At 47.0% G+C, this 15,752-nt stretch overlaps 1 protein-coding gene across 1 annotated transcript in view; it reads left to right on the top strand.

Moving 5' to 3' along the window:
- Positions 1–15,752, top strand: part of LOC147662830 (uncharacterized) — a 67,098-nt gene that overhangs the window by 31,795 nt on the left and 19,551 nt on the right. Inside the window, exon 2 of the mRNA XM_086950880.1 lies at positions 6,569–7,846. Coding sequence (XP_086807006.1) covers positions 6,601–7,846 — 1,246 coding nt within the window. The 5' untranslated portion in view covers positions 6,569–6,600. The remainder of the gene's footprint in view (positions 1–6,568; positions 7,847–15,752) is intronic.

Genomic DNA, 15,752 nt, shown 5'->3' with positions numbered 1-15,752 from the left:
CCCCATCCCAGTAAGCATCTTAGCATCCTCAATCTGAACTGTCGCTCCTTAGCCAAACACTTTGCTGATGTCCATGACCTATTAGAGGACACCTCCCCTGATGTGCTCTTCCTTGCCGAGAGGTGGCCATCTGATGCCATGATAGCCGAGCCAGGCCTTGCGCTCCCTTCTGACTACTGCATCCTTACTTTAAATAGGGAGTACAGAGGTGGGGGCATTGCGATTATTTTTAAATCTTGCTACACATATACTTTTGTAAAACAGGTGTCACCGGATGCGAATGTGCACACTTTAAGATCTCACTGAACCCCAACTACATGATGTCTACCGGCCCCCAGGGCCATCCACTGACTTCAGGACTGCCCTCATGGAGACGGTCAGCGTATTAGCAATTAAAGCCACTAACTTCACCATCACTGGGGATTTGAATCTCCATCTGGATAATTATGATGACATAGGCACAGCTAACTTTGTAGCTAATCTCGCGGCTTGTCAGCTTGTGCAATTGGTATCGGTCCGATGCACATTGCCGGCCACCTGTTAAACCCAGTCTTTACGAACATACCCTCACTTACAGTGCACACGCCCATCCCCATGGGATGGTCAGACCACTACCTAGTCCATATGTCACTCCAGGGTATAACCCCAGTTCGTTCAGTCTCCCTCAAACGTCCATGGCACAAATTGAACTGGGAACAATTCGACGCATGCCTCTCGGTTACCTGGCCGAGGCTGCCGGTTGACGCCAACAAGGCATACAGGGTATTCTCGGACTGGATCAGGTATCCGTTAGACAGCCTAATCCCTGAGAAATGGTCTATTAACCACAAAACTAAAACTAGACCATGGTACCAAGGCGACTTGGCCAATATGCACAAGAGCTGCAAGAGGCTGGAGCATATATAGAGAAGGGATTTCAATCCTGCCGTGAAGGGCATTTACCGGGCGGCGATTAAGAGGTCCACAAGGCCATTCAATTGGCCCGAGCGGCATTTTATGCCAATAAAATCCGCGAAAGTGATAACCCTGCAAAGAACGTGTTCTCAATACTCTCTAGCCTTCAATCCCAGCAGACTGCCGCTGGGCCAACCATCAAGTCCAATAAGCAGTATGAGGACCTTGCCACCTTCGTTGTTTGGAAGGTGGAAAACATCTATAGGTCCTTCCCAACAACACATAGTAGCAAGCAAGCGGCACGGGGCCCTAAAAAGGCAAATACCTTAAACATCTTTCCACCTATCCCCGCCGACCAGCTGCGAACACTGTGTAATAAAGTCAAGTCTGGACCTCCAGCAGACTCGCTCAAATCAGACCAATTCAGGAAAGTGCTTCCTACTATCTTATCCCCCATGGGTCAGGTGATAAACAGGTCACTTGCCACGGCCACTGCACCCAGGGCATGGAAACAGGCCAAAGTGATACCCCTGCTTAAAAAACCTTCCCTCGACCCTGCCAAGCCAGAGAACTATCGTCCTATTTCCTTGCTCCCCTGGGTGGCAAAGATCACTGAGGCCTATGTTAACTCCCTCCTATCCTATAACATGCTGGACCCCTCCCAGTACCGCTTCCGACCAGGTCAGAGCATGGAGTCTGCTCTGCTGGCTGTGACAGAACAACTCTGGTCCGCACTAGATGCTGGTCAAACGTCGGCGTTGTTCCTGCTGGATCTGAGCGCCGCGTTTGACATGGTGTCCCATGCCATACTGCTGTGCCGCCTGGAGGAGGCAGGAATCACTGGTCCAGCACTGGAGTGGCTTGCCTCTTTTCTTCATGAGAGGTCGTTCGTGGTAACAGTCCCGCATATGCTTCAGGTGAACACCTCATCAAACAAGGGCTGCCATTGTGAAAACCAACAATTTCTCTTAAGGTTACCAATGCTGCTCGGCGGAAACACCTCTGATTCACTTTCTTTTATCTACTCAAATAACAAGGCAGGCGCTGGGAACTGGAAGGCAAGAAACAGGTTTATTTCTCCAGAGGAGAACACATCAACTCGGACACCGGAATGTCTTCAGGAGGTGCTCTAACTGCATCTCCGTGGCTCGGTCTTTTATACACATTTGCATCAGTTTATTGGTTGGTTAAACATCCTCGGAATTCCCGCCCCAAGCAGGTTCCCACTCAAACCCAGCAGCAGGCGTCCCGCACTCAGATCTAACAGGTGATCGCTATCTCGCAGTTGGGTATTTCCGCAGGATCAAAAGGCAACTGGGACCGGATTGAGTAGCCAGGTGTGGTGAGTGAGGTTATCAGAAGGGCTTGCCCGTGTACGGAGGATGAAAGGACGGGCGGGTGTAGGGTGGAAAGTGACTCCGGGTGTTTGTCATGATGACAAGGTTTTATTTTTTTATTTTTTATTTTACAGAGTTTTATATAGCGCGAACTTGACCCTAATCGGGTATCATAGCGCTTTACATAGCACCAGTTGCATTACATGAGGACACATTCATTTTTGTTAGGCACGGGGAGATTAATTGATTTGCCCAGAATCACAGGTTGTTCAGCGTCATTGTCAAGACTCAAACTCAGTTGTCCAGATTCGAGGTTGACCGCCCTAGCCGTTAGGCCAACCCCAGTACATTTATCCGTGCTTCGTCAGGGTGCTGGGGAGGACAGCGGGGTCAGGGTGAAACATAGGTGACCAGCAGAGTATGAAATGGCCGCAATGTGTAAGATGGTTGCCGCTTACGCGCACGCAGAGGCTCTCGCTAAGCAAGATGGCGCCGGTAATGTTCATGTATGTCGCTTTACATTTTTACACCACAGGGTTCCCTCCCCTCCCTTCCCTCCCCGCCATGCTGGTTGTGAAAAATCTAGGGGTGTGGATAGACTCATCTCTCAGCTTCCGAGCCCAAACCAAAAAGTGGCAGGGACCTGCTTTGGACTACTTCGGGAGCTTCGACCCCTATTGGGTTTCTTCGATGCACCCACACAACAGATCATCATTCAGACGTCTGTAATGTTAAGACTGGCCTATGCCTGCTCTCTGTATCTAGGGTCGAATAAGGCTGAAATTCTGAGGCTACAAAGGGCACAGAACGCGGCAGCAAGGACCCTGCTAGGTCTACACAGGTCCTGCCCGGTTTCCAACGCCATCCTGCACCTTCACTGGTTGCCTATAGCCAGGCGAATTGAATTCAAGTTTTTATGCATCGCCTTTAAAGCCTTGAGACTGTTGTCCCCTAACATCTTGGCCAGCCTCCTCTTGCCTTATGTTTCCTCATGCCATTTTTGCTCACAGAGTCAAAACCTGGTAGTGGTCCCACGAACACAGAAAGTCTGCACTGGAGGCAGCTCTATTCGCAGTAGAGCAGCCCTCCTCTGGAATGCACTTCCAGCTCACATCCGGGAAGAGGTGACTTTTAATGGCCTTCCTGAATTCTCCAGGAAGGCCATTAAAACTCACCTCTTCCCGGCACCATAGTCCTTCCCTCAGTTCCACCCTTACATGTCAGTTGCTCTGCTGTCAACGCCGGGACGCCCCTTCGCTGGGGCAGCTGTTGCGCTTTACAAGTTGTTGTAACATAACATAACCATATTTCCGACCTGTCAAGAAAGAAAATTAAACTCTATTAATGTCACGGAGGCGAGGATTTTCCGACCCTACGTACAGCTAATTCTGCACCCACTCAAGAAGGAGAATGGAAGCTCATTGAGGATAGGTACCTTTCTTTAGTTTTGAAAGATCTTGACAAATCTGCTCCCATTCTATTGAAATACTTTGAGCAATGTGGACGATTCTACGGTGGCACAGGGTCAACTCTAAAGGGGTTTTCCTTTCAAGCTGACCAGAAACATTATTACCAGTGGAGGAATGACAAAGGAGAAGGGATTTTGCACAAATAAAGAGGAAGTGCTTCGCCTTGTGCCGTTTTACTTGGAAAGCAGGTGCTGTTTTTTTCAGAGCATGGGACTCATTGGATAATACGAAGAGAGAAATGCGTACTCCTTACATCTGTGCCCTTAATAGGATAGAAACCTTTATGCACAATAGCTAAGAAATCTCAGCTCTTTCTATTAGGGTTCCGTTAAAAGGGCCTTTCCCCATGATGATAAGCAGTTGTCTCCAGCCGTTCATAGTTTCATAGCCTTGTCATTCCCAGGCCTTTTCATCTTTAGTCGAGGATTGTATGCAACATTTCTCTAACATGTTTACTTGTCTTCCCCTTCTTCGCGCATATATACTCCTCGATCCTGATATTATTCCTTCAGGTCCTCTACTCAAGTCCTCCTCCTTTACTGAAATATTATATATTTTCCCCAACTCCGTTATGTGGCGGGGTTATTGCTCTAGCTCAGAGAATCTGTTGTCGCCTCCTACAATGACTTCATCTTGTCATCCAACTCATCCGTGTCCCTTTGTATGTCAGCTTCACAGAAACGTTCAATTTACAATTCACTCTCACACTGTTGCACCAACTGTGCGACACAACAAAATTAAAACCTTAATGGGGAGATTGATTCACGTACCTTTCCCCGGTAGAGACCACTTCAGCACCTAGTATTATTTGACACAGGGAGCTCTCCACTTTATACCCTGAGACTTCTGCAACTTCCTTTTGGGGTGACTAGATCCGGTTAGCTGAACAACGTCAATCCTGTAACAAATTTCAAACATCTGAACCTCTAAGTTGGTCCAGTGCCTCTGCCATAACTCCCCACTTAGTTGTTAATGGTATGGTTCCTGCCCCTCTTAAAGACACCCCTGTGAATCCCTTGTTCTGGAAGCTAGGAGCAGATTCCTTGGTTTAAAAAAAGTTATTACCAATATCGTTACTTTCTTTTGCTCTTAGCTGGTGTAAAGGTTTGTAGCAAATCCACTTTCTCAAGGACACTAGGGCATGATTTTGGCCACCACACAATACAAAGACAGTGCCTCTACCGATTGTGGATGAGCTGAAATGGGAGCAGGAGCAGACGCTTTGTTCTCATTAGATCTCGCTGCTGTCTTCGCACAGTTGAGTACTCCAACTTGGTGAACCATGTGGAGGCTTTGGGCATCGGGTGCTAGGCACTAAAGAGGGTCATATCATTCTTTGCAGGCTGAACGTGTATCTCCAGATTGGGCAACTTTTCGTCCAACACATTGCATGCAATTTCAGAGTGACTCGTGGATCCTCAATCTCGCCCCATTTGTTCACCAGCTATGTAATCCCGCTTGCTGAAGCTTTACTTGAGAAAGGTGTTAGAGCATTTATGTGTTCTGACGGCACCCAGATCTTGCTGTGTCTAGACAGTTAACTCTCTTCTCTCCACACATTCCACCAAACAATGCCTGTCCTATGGCAGTGGCTGGGTTGCAATAAACTAAAGTGAAATGTAGCGAAGACAGAAGTTCTTCTTGTTAATGGCCATAATGACTTATGGTTTGATGCCTACTAGCCTTCGGAGATGGGCACTCTTCCACTCTTTGCTCAAAATGAGTAGAGCTTGAAAGTAAAGATCAACAGTTCTTTCTCGGTCTGGCAAGTTCTGTCAGTTGTGTCATTGTGCATGTATCACATTAAAAGCCTGAAAGAGATTGCCTCTTATTGGACACCAGAAAGCAGGCGCCTTGTAGCAGCTGCATAGATTGGGTCCAGTTTGGACTAGTCGAACATCCTCTACTTACAGTTTCCTACACTCCAAAAGAATGTTTATTTTGAGAGCCCAAAACATGGCCAATGCCTCATTCTTAGTAGTGGAATGTCTACATTCAGCCTCCGGCAAAGCCCTAGATGCAAAGCCAATAATGACTTTCTTTCAGATCATGCCGTTGTTTCAGTTCCACTCCTGGGCCCTTGTCTCTGGCGCCCGTAACAACACAATGGGGCAAAACTATGCAGACTATGAGCATTCACAAGACTCTCCTTAACTTCTGCAAATTCTTCTCGTATTCCCTACTCCACATGTAGTCTGCACCCTTCCTCAGCAGGGCTCATATGGCACAAGTAAATTAGGTACAAACTGAGAATAGAAAGTTTCTCACCAATTAACGCGAGTGCCTCTTCTTTCTTTATGGGTCTACTTATTTCCTGTGTGGCTTTAATTGATTCACCTTTTGGGCAGACTCCATTAGCAGAGATTACGTGACCTAGGTATCTCAATTCCTAACCAGAAAATCTGTATTTTTATCTGGGAATTTAAATCTATTATTTCTCAAGGCTCAATTTCATAGGGAATATCTATTATGGTAATGCTTACCACATTTTAATAACAAAAAATAATGAATTACAAAAACGTAATAAGTCCGTTAAATTATAGGGTTAGGTTTGATGAGGTCATACGGATACATTTTGAAGCTTAACAGATCAGCTCTGGATAGGGAGTCCTCTCTGGCAGGGCAGAGCGGACCTGCATGAAATCTCACCATATCACGTGAGGGCAGCACTGAGCGGGTTTAGATGTGTAGCAGGGTAACTCCTGATGTCCTCGGGGACAGCCAGATCTTGAGCAGGGTAGATCCTCTCCAGCTCTTGAGACAATTTAGTTCTTTCGAGCCATTAGCTGTGGTGAGACAGGAAGGAGTATTTTCACATAATTGTTGTGTGATAATGTGTTGTCTTTTGTATTTTCCTCCCCTTCACAGACACCTGAGGACTTGAACATCAGAATTCCAGAATGGAGAAAAGGCAGGTGCCAAGACAAAAAGAAGAAGTGCAGAGTTCACCTGAACCCGTAAGATCCACACTCCCATCTTCTCCTATCCATAATGGGCCTTCTTCAAGATCCCAAACTGATGCTCAGAGGGACTGTGAGATGGAAGCGCACTCGGGGAACCTGCCTAACCTGATCCTTTTATCTATGTTGGAGCAGTTGGAAGCCAAAGTGGATAACTTGCAGAATACCCTAGAGGACGTGCCGTCAAGAGTCGCTGAGCTAATGGTGCAAATCTGGAAAGCAAAGGGTCTAGATCACCTTGAAAATGGGGCAGTGTCTTTGGGGAGGGTCAGTCCGGTGGTGGTTAGAGATTGTCCTCTCAGCAGGTCCCCTCCGATCAATCTTTCAGTCAGGGCCAAGGAGGTGAACCAATACCCTCAATCTACATCTTCACCTGGTCGTGATCCACAGCCGAATCAGTGTCTTCAACCTCTGTCTCCTCATGGGCATGAACCACAGCAGAGCCAGTGCCTCCAACCTCTGTCTCCGACTGGCCCTGGACTACAGCAGGACTGTACTGGCTCCAGGTGCCCTCCACCAGATGCTCAAGTTATCCCAGGTCTTCCACCAGTATTTGATGGCCATGAACCACAGCAAGACCACTGCATGCAACAAGAACCAGAGGAACACATGAAGAAAGAACTATTGTATGCAGATATTTGGGGCGCACAACAGAACGTCTGCCCGCAGCCACTGTTTCACAAGGGACATGAGCTACAGCAAAACCAGTGCAGACAACCAGTGCTCCCAGATGGGGAGGGACCAAGTGAACACCTGAAGCAAGAGTTGTTGTGGTTTGAGGGTGAGGGTCAACGGCAAAACCTCTGCAGACAACCAGCATTTCAAGAAGAACAGAGTCTGCAGCTCAACACATGTCTGCAGCAGGTGCTTTCTGAATCACATGAACCACATCAGAACTTAAAGACCGAACCAATGCACCTTGAGGCACTCAGTCCTGATCGCGGCTATAAGCTAGAACCACTGAGTCCTGAGGACTACGATCAGAACTACAAGCAAGAGCCACTGCACCCTGAGAACCGAGATGAGAACTCTGACCTACAACCAACATGTGCTGATGCGCAGGGCCCATCTGGAGTCTCATCATTCCTGGCACAGAATGCTCCTGATACTGATGGAGCTATCTCTAGAGACCCATTGGAGAGAGGAAATACAGACGCAGATGGATTGCTGCTCAAAGCCATCCCAGGTATTTTTTTCGTACTGAATGAACATGCAGAATGGCGAGTAACTTGTACAGTTCTGAGAGAATGTAACATAAAATATCTCCAAAGTGGATCTGCCCAGATTTTTAGTAAGACCTGCAGGGGGCCAATTCTGAGTTGTGTGGACTGGTATCTTTGGGGAGGGCCTTGAGTACACCAGAAGCGGTCATGTACCTGGTATCTCCTTTATTTTCGCAAAAGAGTTTCGCCTTCCCGTTCAGTGATAGGCTAGAATTGGGACTCTGCACATGAAAAATGACCTGAATTCTGGTCCGGGCATGAGACGCCCCATTCCGGGCTCAGGACCTCTGAGGAATTATGTGGCAGAATCTGTGATTTCAATCCAAGCTCTGCGATACTCACCATCCCCTAAGTGTGAGATGTAAGTGAGGTGTTATTCACCGAGAGTAACATTGCCCTTTTTTGTTGCTAGTGCAAACTAAAGCACTTTAGAGATGGGGCTGGGTCTATGTGATGTGTGAGGGCACAGATTGTAGGAGGATTTCTGGGGCAGCCAGGGTCTGCCGCATAAAAGGGGAGGAAGGCAGTGTGAAGAGGAGAGGTGATCTGTAAGTCAGGTCTGTAGTGGTGGGATGGTTGGGGTAAGGTCCGCTGCACCCCAGAGCCTTCGGTAAGAAGTGGTCTATTTCTGTGGTGTGTAGGTACATGTACATAGAATTGGGGGGCCTGCAGGTCAGAGAGGGCCAGTTGTATTATCACGTACTACATCATGTAGAACAATGTACAAGTTCAAAGAGGTTTCAAGATTGTGTGATCTGTAGGGTTAGGTGCACAGTACAAGGTGGTCTGAATATCAAGCCGGGTTAGTTGTATTACAGTATACAGGATTGGGTGATATATTTTATTATGTTTATTTTATCTAATATGGGCCCCATTATAAGGCCTCAGCTATGTCTGCCATTATGTCTCCTATTACATTTCCCTCACTTTTTCCTCCCTCCAAGTCAGCAATATCAGCGATAAAAGAAACTCTGCTGAAGGGTGGGTGAAGTAAATGGTGATTTCTCTGAGATATATGGAATTACTGTGGAAATTCGGCATCTGATTCCCCAGTCATTCCAGAGTAATATGATTGCATACGTTTATTATTGCCTCTGTGATCATGTTTATGCGAACAATAGCTTTACAATATCACATGCATCTTTTGAAGGTCAATTCATCTTTCTTCCTTCTTTAGATAGCTATTGTGTCTTAGCCCCTCTTTAAACACTTCAGTGCATAGTATGAAGTCCAAATCATGCAAGTTTCTGCCTCTCTGCACAAAATGGTGCAGTGCAGTGCGTTGCGATAAGCTGTAAGCATAGCCTGACAGCATCTTCCACTTTGATACCGGCCATGAAAAAACCCTGATTGACCAATCTGTTCATCCTCTCTGCTTGGCCATTACTCTGTGGGTGATGAAGACTAGCACATTTATGCTTTATCTGTTCCATCCAAATACTGCTTCATCTCCCTCAAGACCAATTATACACCATTATCCGAAACCAATTCACCCTGAAAACCCTCTCTGACACGTACAAACCGTACTTGCAACCAATTTGACATGCAGTCTTCAAGCACAATGGCAAATTTCTGATGCACAGGAAGCATCTGAAACAGACCTAAAAAAATAATTACATTCATGGTCCCGTACTGTCAGGAAAACCCACTTCTGTCATAAGAAGAACTATGTATATCAGTGTTTTATCATTTTGCAAACAACTGGTAACTCTCTCTAATGAATTTTTCCACATCCCTGTCGATGGCAGGCGACCAGTATTGCATTGTCAGTAGTTTGTTTTTCGATATCACAGCTAAATGTCTCACCTCTGACAATATGACATTTGCTATTGGCTGTGCCTCTGTATTTTATAAAGAAAGAAATAAAGAAACCAATAAAGAAGGAACAGAAGATCTATAAATTTCATGATCTTTTCGTGCTAATTATACTATTGAGTGCACCTCTAAATATTTTTGTAATTCTTACGTATAACAGACATCCTTGGCAGTGGATGTTGAGAGTGGTTGCACCACAACTACTTATGAAACAGAGGAAGTTAATGTGCTAAACCTTGGTCTTCTGCTGTGGGCTTTTGTTTTTGACATTTGCTATTGGTCTGCAGTTTTCACAACAAATCGTTTTTCTTTTGGTCATTCTTTCCTCATGAAATGAATCACTTTCAATAAAATAGAATCTTCATCCAATGTCTTTCTCTACTTTTGCCCCCACACACACACACACAGACAGTCTTTACCCGGCCAACAAATACTTGCTGCAGTACATTCCTTATCCTCACAGTCATTCTCTTTGTTCTTATTTCCACATCTTCCGGCCCTCAGGGCAGTCGGGGCAAGCAATCAGTATTTTTGTTCCTCTCTCCTGCAGTGTGTTCGACCTCAAAATGATGTTTCAAAAGTTTCAAACTTAACCTCACCAACCTGGCAGTAGCCTGCTGGTGTTCACATTAATACCATTCAAAAGAGGTTTATTATCTGTTCGTATTCTGAACATGGCCCCACATAAGGATGACTTGCACTTTTAAGTTGCCCTCATGCAGTCCTACATCCCACGCTCAATGGTCGAGTATTTACGTTCACGTGAATGCAGTGTGTGTGATGCCATTGCACATTCCTCATTTCCTTTACCTTGAGTCACTACAGCGCCATTGCCAAAGCTACCAGTATCATCAGTGATAGAGCACTCATTGTCTGGTAGATATGGACTCAGAAGTGCTGCATTGAGCAGTTTCCCCTAATCTCGGCAAATGCACCTTCCTGTCCCCAAATCCCTCAATCATTCTTTTTGAAAAGGTTGTGAAGTGGTTCTGCAATCACCGCAACATTTTCAGTACATTTTGAATAAAATGCATACATTCCTGTGAGGAGGACCCCGAGAGTAGGGCCCTGAACCCCCGTTACCGGTCCTGGAAACCGGAGATACCACGGAAAGCCAGGGGACAGTAAGGGTTCACCCGTTGCTCCCGATCTCCTCCTTGTAGGAAGAAGGAGTTGGCTTTACGGAGAAGGACCAATCAGGAAGGCCGACAAGAAAAGAAAAGGCGGAGACGGAAGACGCGGAGTGTGCATCGAGTTGTATTAGCAGGATGCCAGAGGAGAGAAGAGGGAAGAAACGTTGAGAAAACGGGACGACGACGGCAATGATAACCCGGACGAAGGAGAGGAGTGGAGCGAGGATTGGTGGATCCCCACCTCCCCTAGGAGGTGTGAAAACGCCGCCGCAGCTCATGAGAGCTGCAGCTAGGACGGTGAGTGAACAAGGTGAAGTGTGGGTATCAAGCTAGCAGGGGAGAGCATATTGAGGTACAGGGAGGCAGTCAAGGGGTGGTTGTACTGCACCAAAGTGAGCCACATATTTTCTTTTCTTTCATGAGGATATTTCCTTGGTGTCTGCCTTTATTTTTCATTCACCATTTACAGATTTCTTGGGCCAATACTCGTCTCTGGTATTCCCCTGAGTGACTCGGCTTGAATTACCTACACGGGGGGAAGGCCACGTTAATTAGGCGTTAACCCCCTCTTCATGCACAACGTTTTGTGGTGAAGGACACGATCCCAGTCTCTGCCTCTCTCTTTATCTTTCATTGATGGCCGTGGCGTGCCAGAACCAAAAACAAACCACAAAAATATTTCCTTGCAGTTAAACAGCACTCCCATGCAGCTACTTCACGTCGCACAAACAAAAACGCGCTGGGGTTATGTTAGAAACGGGTAGTGTGGTGCAGAGCGGGTGGGTCAAACTCCGGAGGAAATGTGTAAAGCATCATCGCAGCACACACAGGCGACACACAAGGCACACTACAAAAAGAGACTCCACACCAGGTTAGGTGAAAAACAGTATGTGTATTGTAAAATAAACACATCAGAAAGGAATCGCAGGTGCAGATAAACTGTGCCAGCCTGCACCGGGAATAATTCACAGGGGGACTATATAAAGGGTAGCGCCAATCGGGCCGCTGCCAGAACCATCACAAGTCCAAGGATAACTGAAAGTCCATAAGCAATAACGTCTCACCGGCCATACCTCCTGGTAAGTAGACATGCACTTGGTATAAATCACTTTAGGCATTTGTCAAGGTAGGCCTAAACATGAAACCAGCCACGTAGGCATTAGGGAACAACAGTAGCATAAAGGCATTAATCAGGAAAACACATTACGCATAACTTCAGGCATAAATCATCGTTGCCGTAGCCTGAAATGGTAACCTCATGTTAGGCATAGTATGCAGAACACCAGCATTGCAGCCTTAGGGGAAAAGAAACCCTTAGCACTAGGCATAAAATACACAGTGGTCAGACATAAAGCCTGAATCAACACCTTAGGCCTACCGTCACAGTGGACCTGAAAACACGAATACATTAGGCATAACGGGTGAGCATATTCTGCACATCATTAGGCACACCATACTCATACTAAACCATGGGAGCATTAAATCACCATAGATTTGGCACTTTACGCAGGACCCCCACAAGGTAGCATTAGGGTAAAAGCATTGCCAGCATTAATGCATTAGGCCTACACACAGTATGAATAACCTATAAGGTGGGAAAAGCATTAGGCATCAACCTGTGGGCATAAACATAGTAGGCATGAAGCATTCTCATTAGGGTAAAAACGCTAGGCAACATCACCTTAGGCATTAGCAGATGCATAAGGCACCTCCTGCGGTACATGGGGCCTAATCATATTAGAATGGGGCATGCATTTCATCAAGGCGCACATTCGGACAGAACATACACATAATGGTGCATCCCTAGTAACCCCCAAACATCCTGTAAGCATTAGGGGGGAAATAAACCATTAGCGATATAACCACATGCATTAGGCATGAGCAACAATAACCCCTTTGGTGCTCATGACGAGCTCAGCTCGTCATGACCACACCCGTTTTTATTATGGCCCAGCACAGGAGAAGGATATCATCATCAGCGATGGTGTTAACAGTACACTTTATGTAAATACACCTGGTATAGCTGCCCCAAAGTTTCAGATTTGATTCTGGCGCTACTGCGCCTTGGGAGCCCCTACTCGGGGGCTCTCAAATTACCAGTGGCCCAAAATCAGCGCTGCAAACCGGAGGGAAAAGCATTTGTTATCATCCTAGGTACAAATGCATTATGCAACAATATTATGCAAGAAATCATATGGGGCAATAGGCTTCGCCACCATAAACACAGTTCGCCCCAATCAGGGGCACAACACTCTGAAACTGGCCCCAGGCCAGCTGGCCTCTCTCCGGGGCTCAAATGCCCTATATCCCGCAAAGTCAGGGCTGGCTGCAAAAACAGCAAAAGCAAAATGCGCAAAGCACTGGGGCAGGACCGGAGTGTCTCTCACTCCTCTCTCTCTTTTCCTGAGGAGTACAATGCCCCCTAATATGTTGCAGCTGCCCACTGTCAACCAAGCAGGCAGGGGGGAATCTAACACAGTGAGATCCCCTCGTAGCGCTTTAGAATCCCGGCGCTGCAGACGTCCGCTCCTCTTCTCCTGAGCACAGTTGTAGCGCCTTGGCAGCAAGCAGAGCACAGTCAATGCGAAGGGGAATTGAAATATAGCACTCTGACAGCACAGCACTGCAGGCGTCAGCTCCTCTTCCCCTGGCACCTTGAATATAGCGCTTGCAAGGCACTAGGCCCCACTAGAAGCTTCAGGGACAGAAGATCGCGTAACTCTTCTGGTAGTCAGGAAAACAGTCCCCACCAGACACTGGAGTGCAGGCAGAGCAGTACAGTCACTTTGAATATGGCACTCACCAGGCGCTTGGTGACTCACAGTATGGGGTCCCACCCCTCGGAGTAGCGCCCACACTCCTCACCTCCTTGAGTGCAGGCAGTCAAAGTATAGCGCTCATGAGGCGCTAGGACAGCAGAGCAGGCAGGCCAGGCTGGGCAAGATCAGCAGACAGTGGGCACTCATCCGTACAGGACAGCAGCTCCTCGAAGCAGTCCTCTCCCATAAAGTGGCACTCCTCCTGACTTAGCAGTCTTCACTCCAGCAAAGGCTCTCACTGGCCTTGTGGACAGCAGAGGGGTACAGATGGGCTCAGGAGGCAGCACACAGGCTCTTGCGGCGGTACATCCTGGCAGAGTGTCCCCTCTCATTCCAGTCCACCCTCAGTCTGAGCACATGGCATCTCTACTGCTCTACATATATCTTCCCATCTACCAGAAAGAGCTGGAAGCTTATAGAAGGTCCCTGGCAGTTCCAGCCTCCTCTGCCACTGTGGGGAAAGTGTAGAGCACCTTGTCACTTCAAACACTAGACAGCCAACCCAACTCAGGCAGGCGGCACAAGCAGACAGAAATTGCATCCATTACTACTACCACCAGGTCTGAGGTAAAGGATTACTCCATGTTTCTGCTCAACTGTAGGTCTCTTCCTAAGCATTGTTTAGAAATCTCCCTGCTCTTAGATGAACATACTCCGGATGTGATCTTTTTGACCGAAACATGGCTGAGTCAAGACTCTCAGCCGGATCTGGTGCAGGCCATTATTCCTGGTTACCAGATAGTGCGGTCAGATCGACCTCAGGGTAAAGGCGGTGGGCTTGCGATTATTTATAAAGACAGCTATTTTTGCCGCTGCCTGACGGAGTAGATTGAGGATTGCGAAAGTCTGCCTTTCGTGATCGAGTTTTCCCCTAACACCAGTTTCACTGGCATTCTTATTTATCGCCCCCCTGGAACCATCGGACAATTTAACACATCTTTCTTGTCGGTGGCCTCAGATTTGGTTACCTCTCCCTCAAATTTTACTTTACTTGGAGATTTTAATGTTCATTTTGATAGTCTTTCGGACCCCACGGCTCTAGAGATGATGTCGAGTTTAGCCGCCATCCAATTAGAGCAATTAGTTCCCTCTCCAACGCATGAAAAAGGCCATCTATTAGACCCGATCTTTAGTAACTGCGATCAACTTAAAGTGGGCACTATCAGCTGCCTACCATGGTCGGACCACTTTTTGATAGCCTTCACTTGGACCACAAGTAAACCTCCACCCTCCATGTTCACATCCTGGAAAATCCGAAAGTGGTCCAAACTCTCCGAAGACAGTTGGACAAAGGTCCTTAGTACCACTAGACCTCTACTCTCCCATGACCCATCGGCTAATAATAACGAATACAATAACTGGATCACCTCCTCATTAGATTTGATTCTTCCTTCGTACTTATCTGGGTCAAAGAGACAGAGTAAATCAGCACCGTGGTGCACAGAAGTACTTAGGGATAAAAAGCGCTCCTGCAAAAGATTAGAGAGGAGATGGCGCATGACCTATGACCCCACTGATAAAGCCATTACAGGGATGCTATTAGGAACTATAAACTTGCAATAAAAACCTCACAAGCAGCCTATTATAATGATAAAATAATAATGGCTAAATCTAAGCCCAAAGAAATATATCGGATAGTTAATTCTCTGACAAAGCCCCCCCTCCCCCCCCCCCCCCCCACCCCCCGCTCGCGGCAGACAACAGTAACTCCTCCTTTAGATGCAACGAGCTGGTGGACTTTTTCCTTCAGAAAGTTAATAAAATTTACCTCTCCTTTCCAGACCAAGTCATTGAACTACCCCACCCCCCATGCTCTGATTCGGCCCTGGATATAGTAATTCCCCCTCAAAATAAGCTAGATTCCTTCCCCTTGTTGAATTTGGAAACTCTGGAGTCTCTAGCACAACAAATAAAATCTGGTTCTCCGTGCGACCCTGCTCCTCCGGGCCCACTGGTGTTGGCCAGCAAAACTATTCTCCCTACTCTCATGGAGTTGTTGAACTCCTCCACTCTGAGTGGGACGGTACCTGTGGCATGGAAGCATGCAATGGTACGGGCCTTGCTGAAAAAACCTGCCCTTGACCCAGCTAATCCCAGTAACT

Source organism: Lissotriton vulgaris, unplaced genomic scaffold, assembly GCF_964263255.1.
Source record: "Lissotriton vulgaris unplaced genomic scaffold, aLisVul1.2 SCAFFOLD_1088, whole genome shotgun sequence".
Classification (NCBI taxonomy): domain Eukaryota; kingdom Metazoa; phylum Chordata; class Amphibia; order Caudata; family Salamandridae; genus Lissotriton; species Lissotriton vulgaris.
The sequence above is the reverse complement of the archived record's forward strand: the minus strand, read 5'-3'. Positions and strand labels throughout refer to the sequence as shown.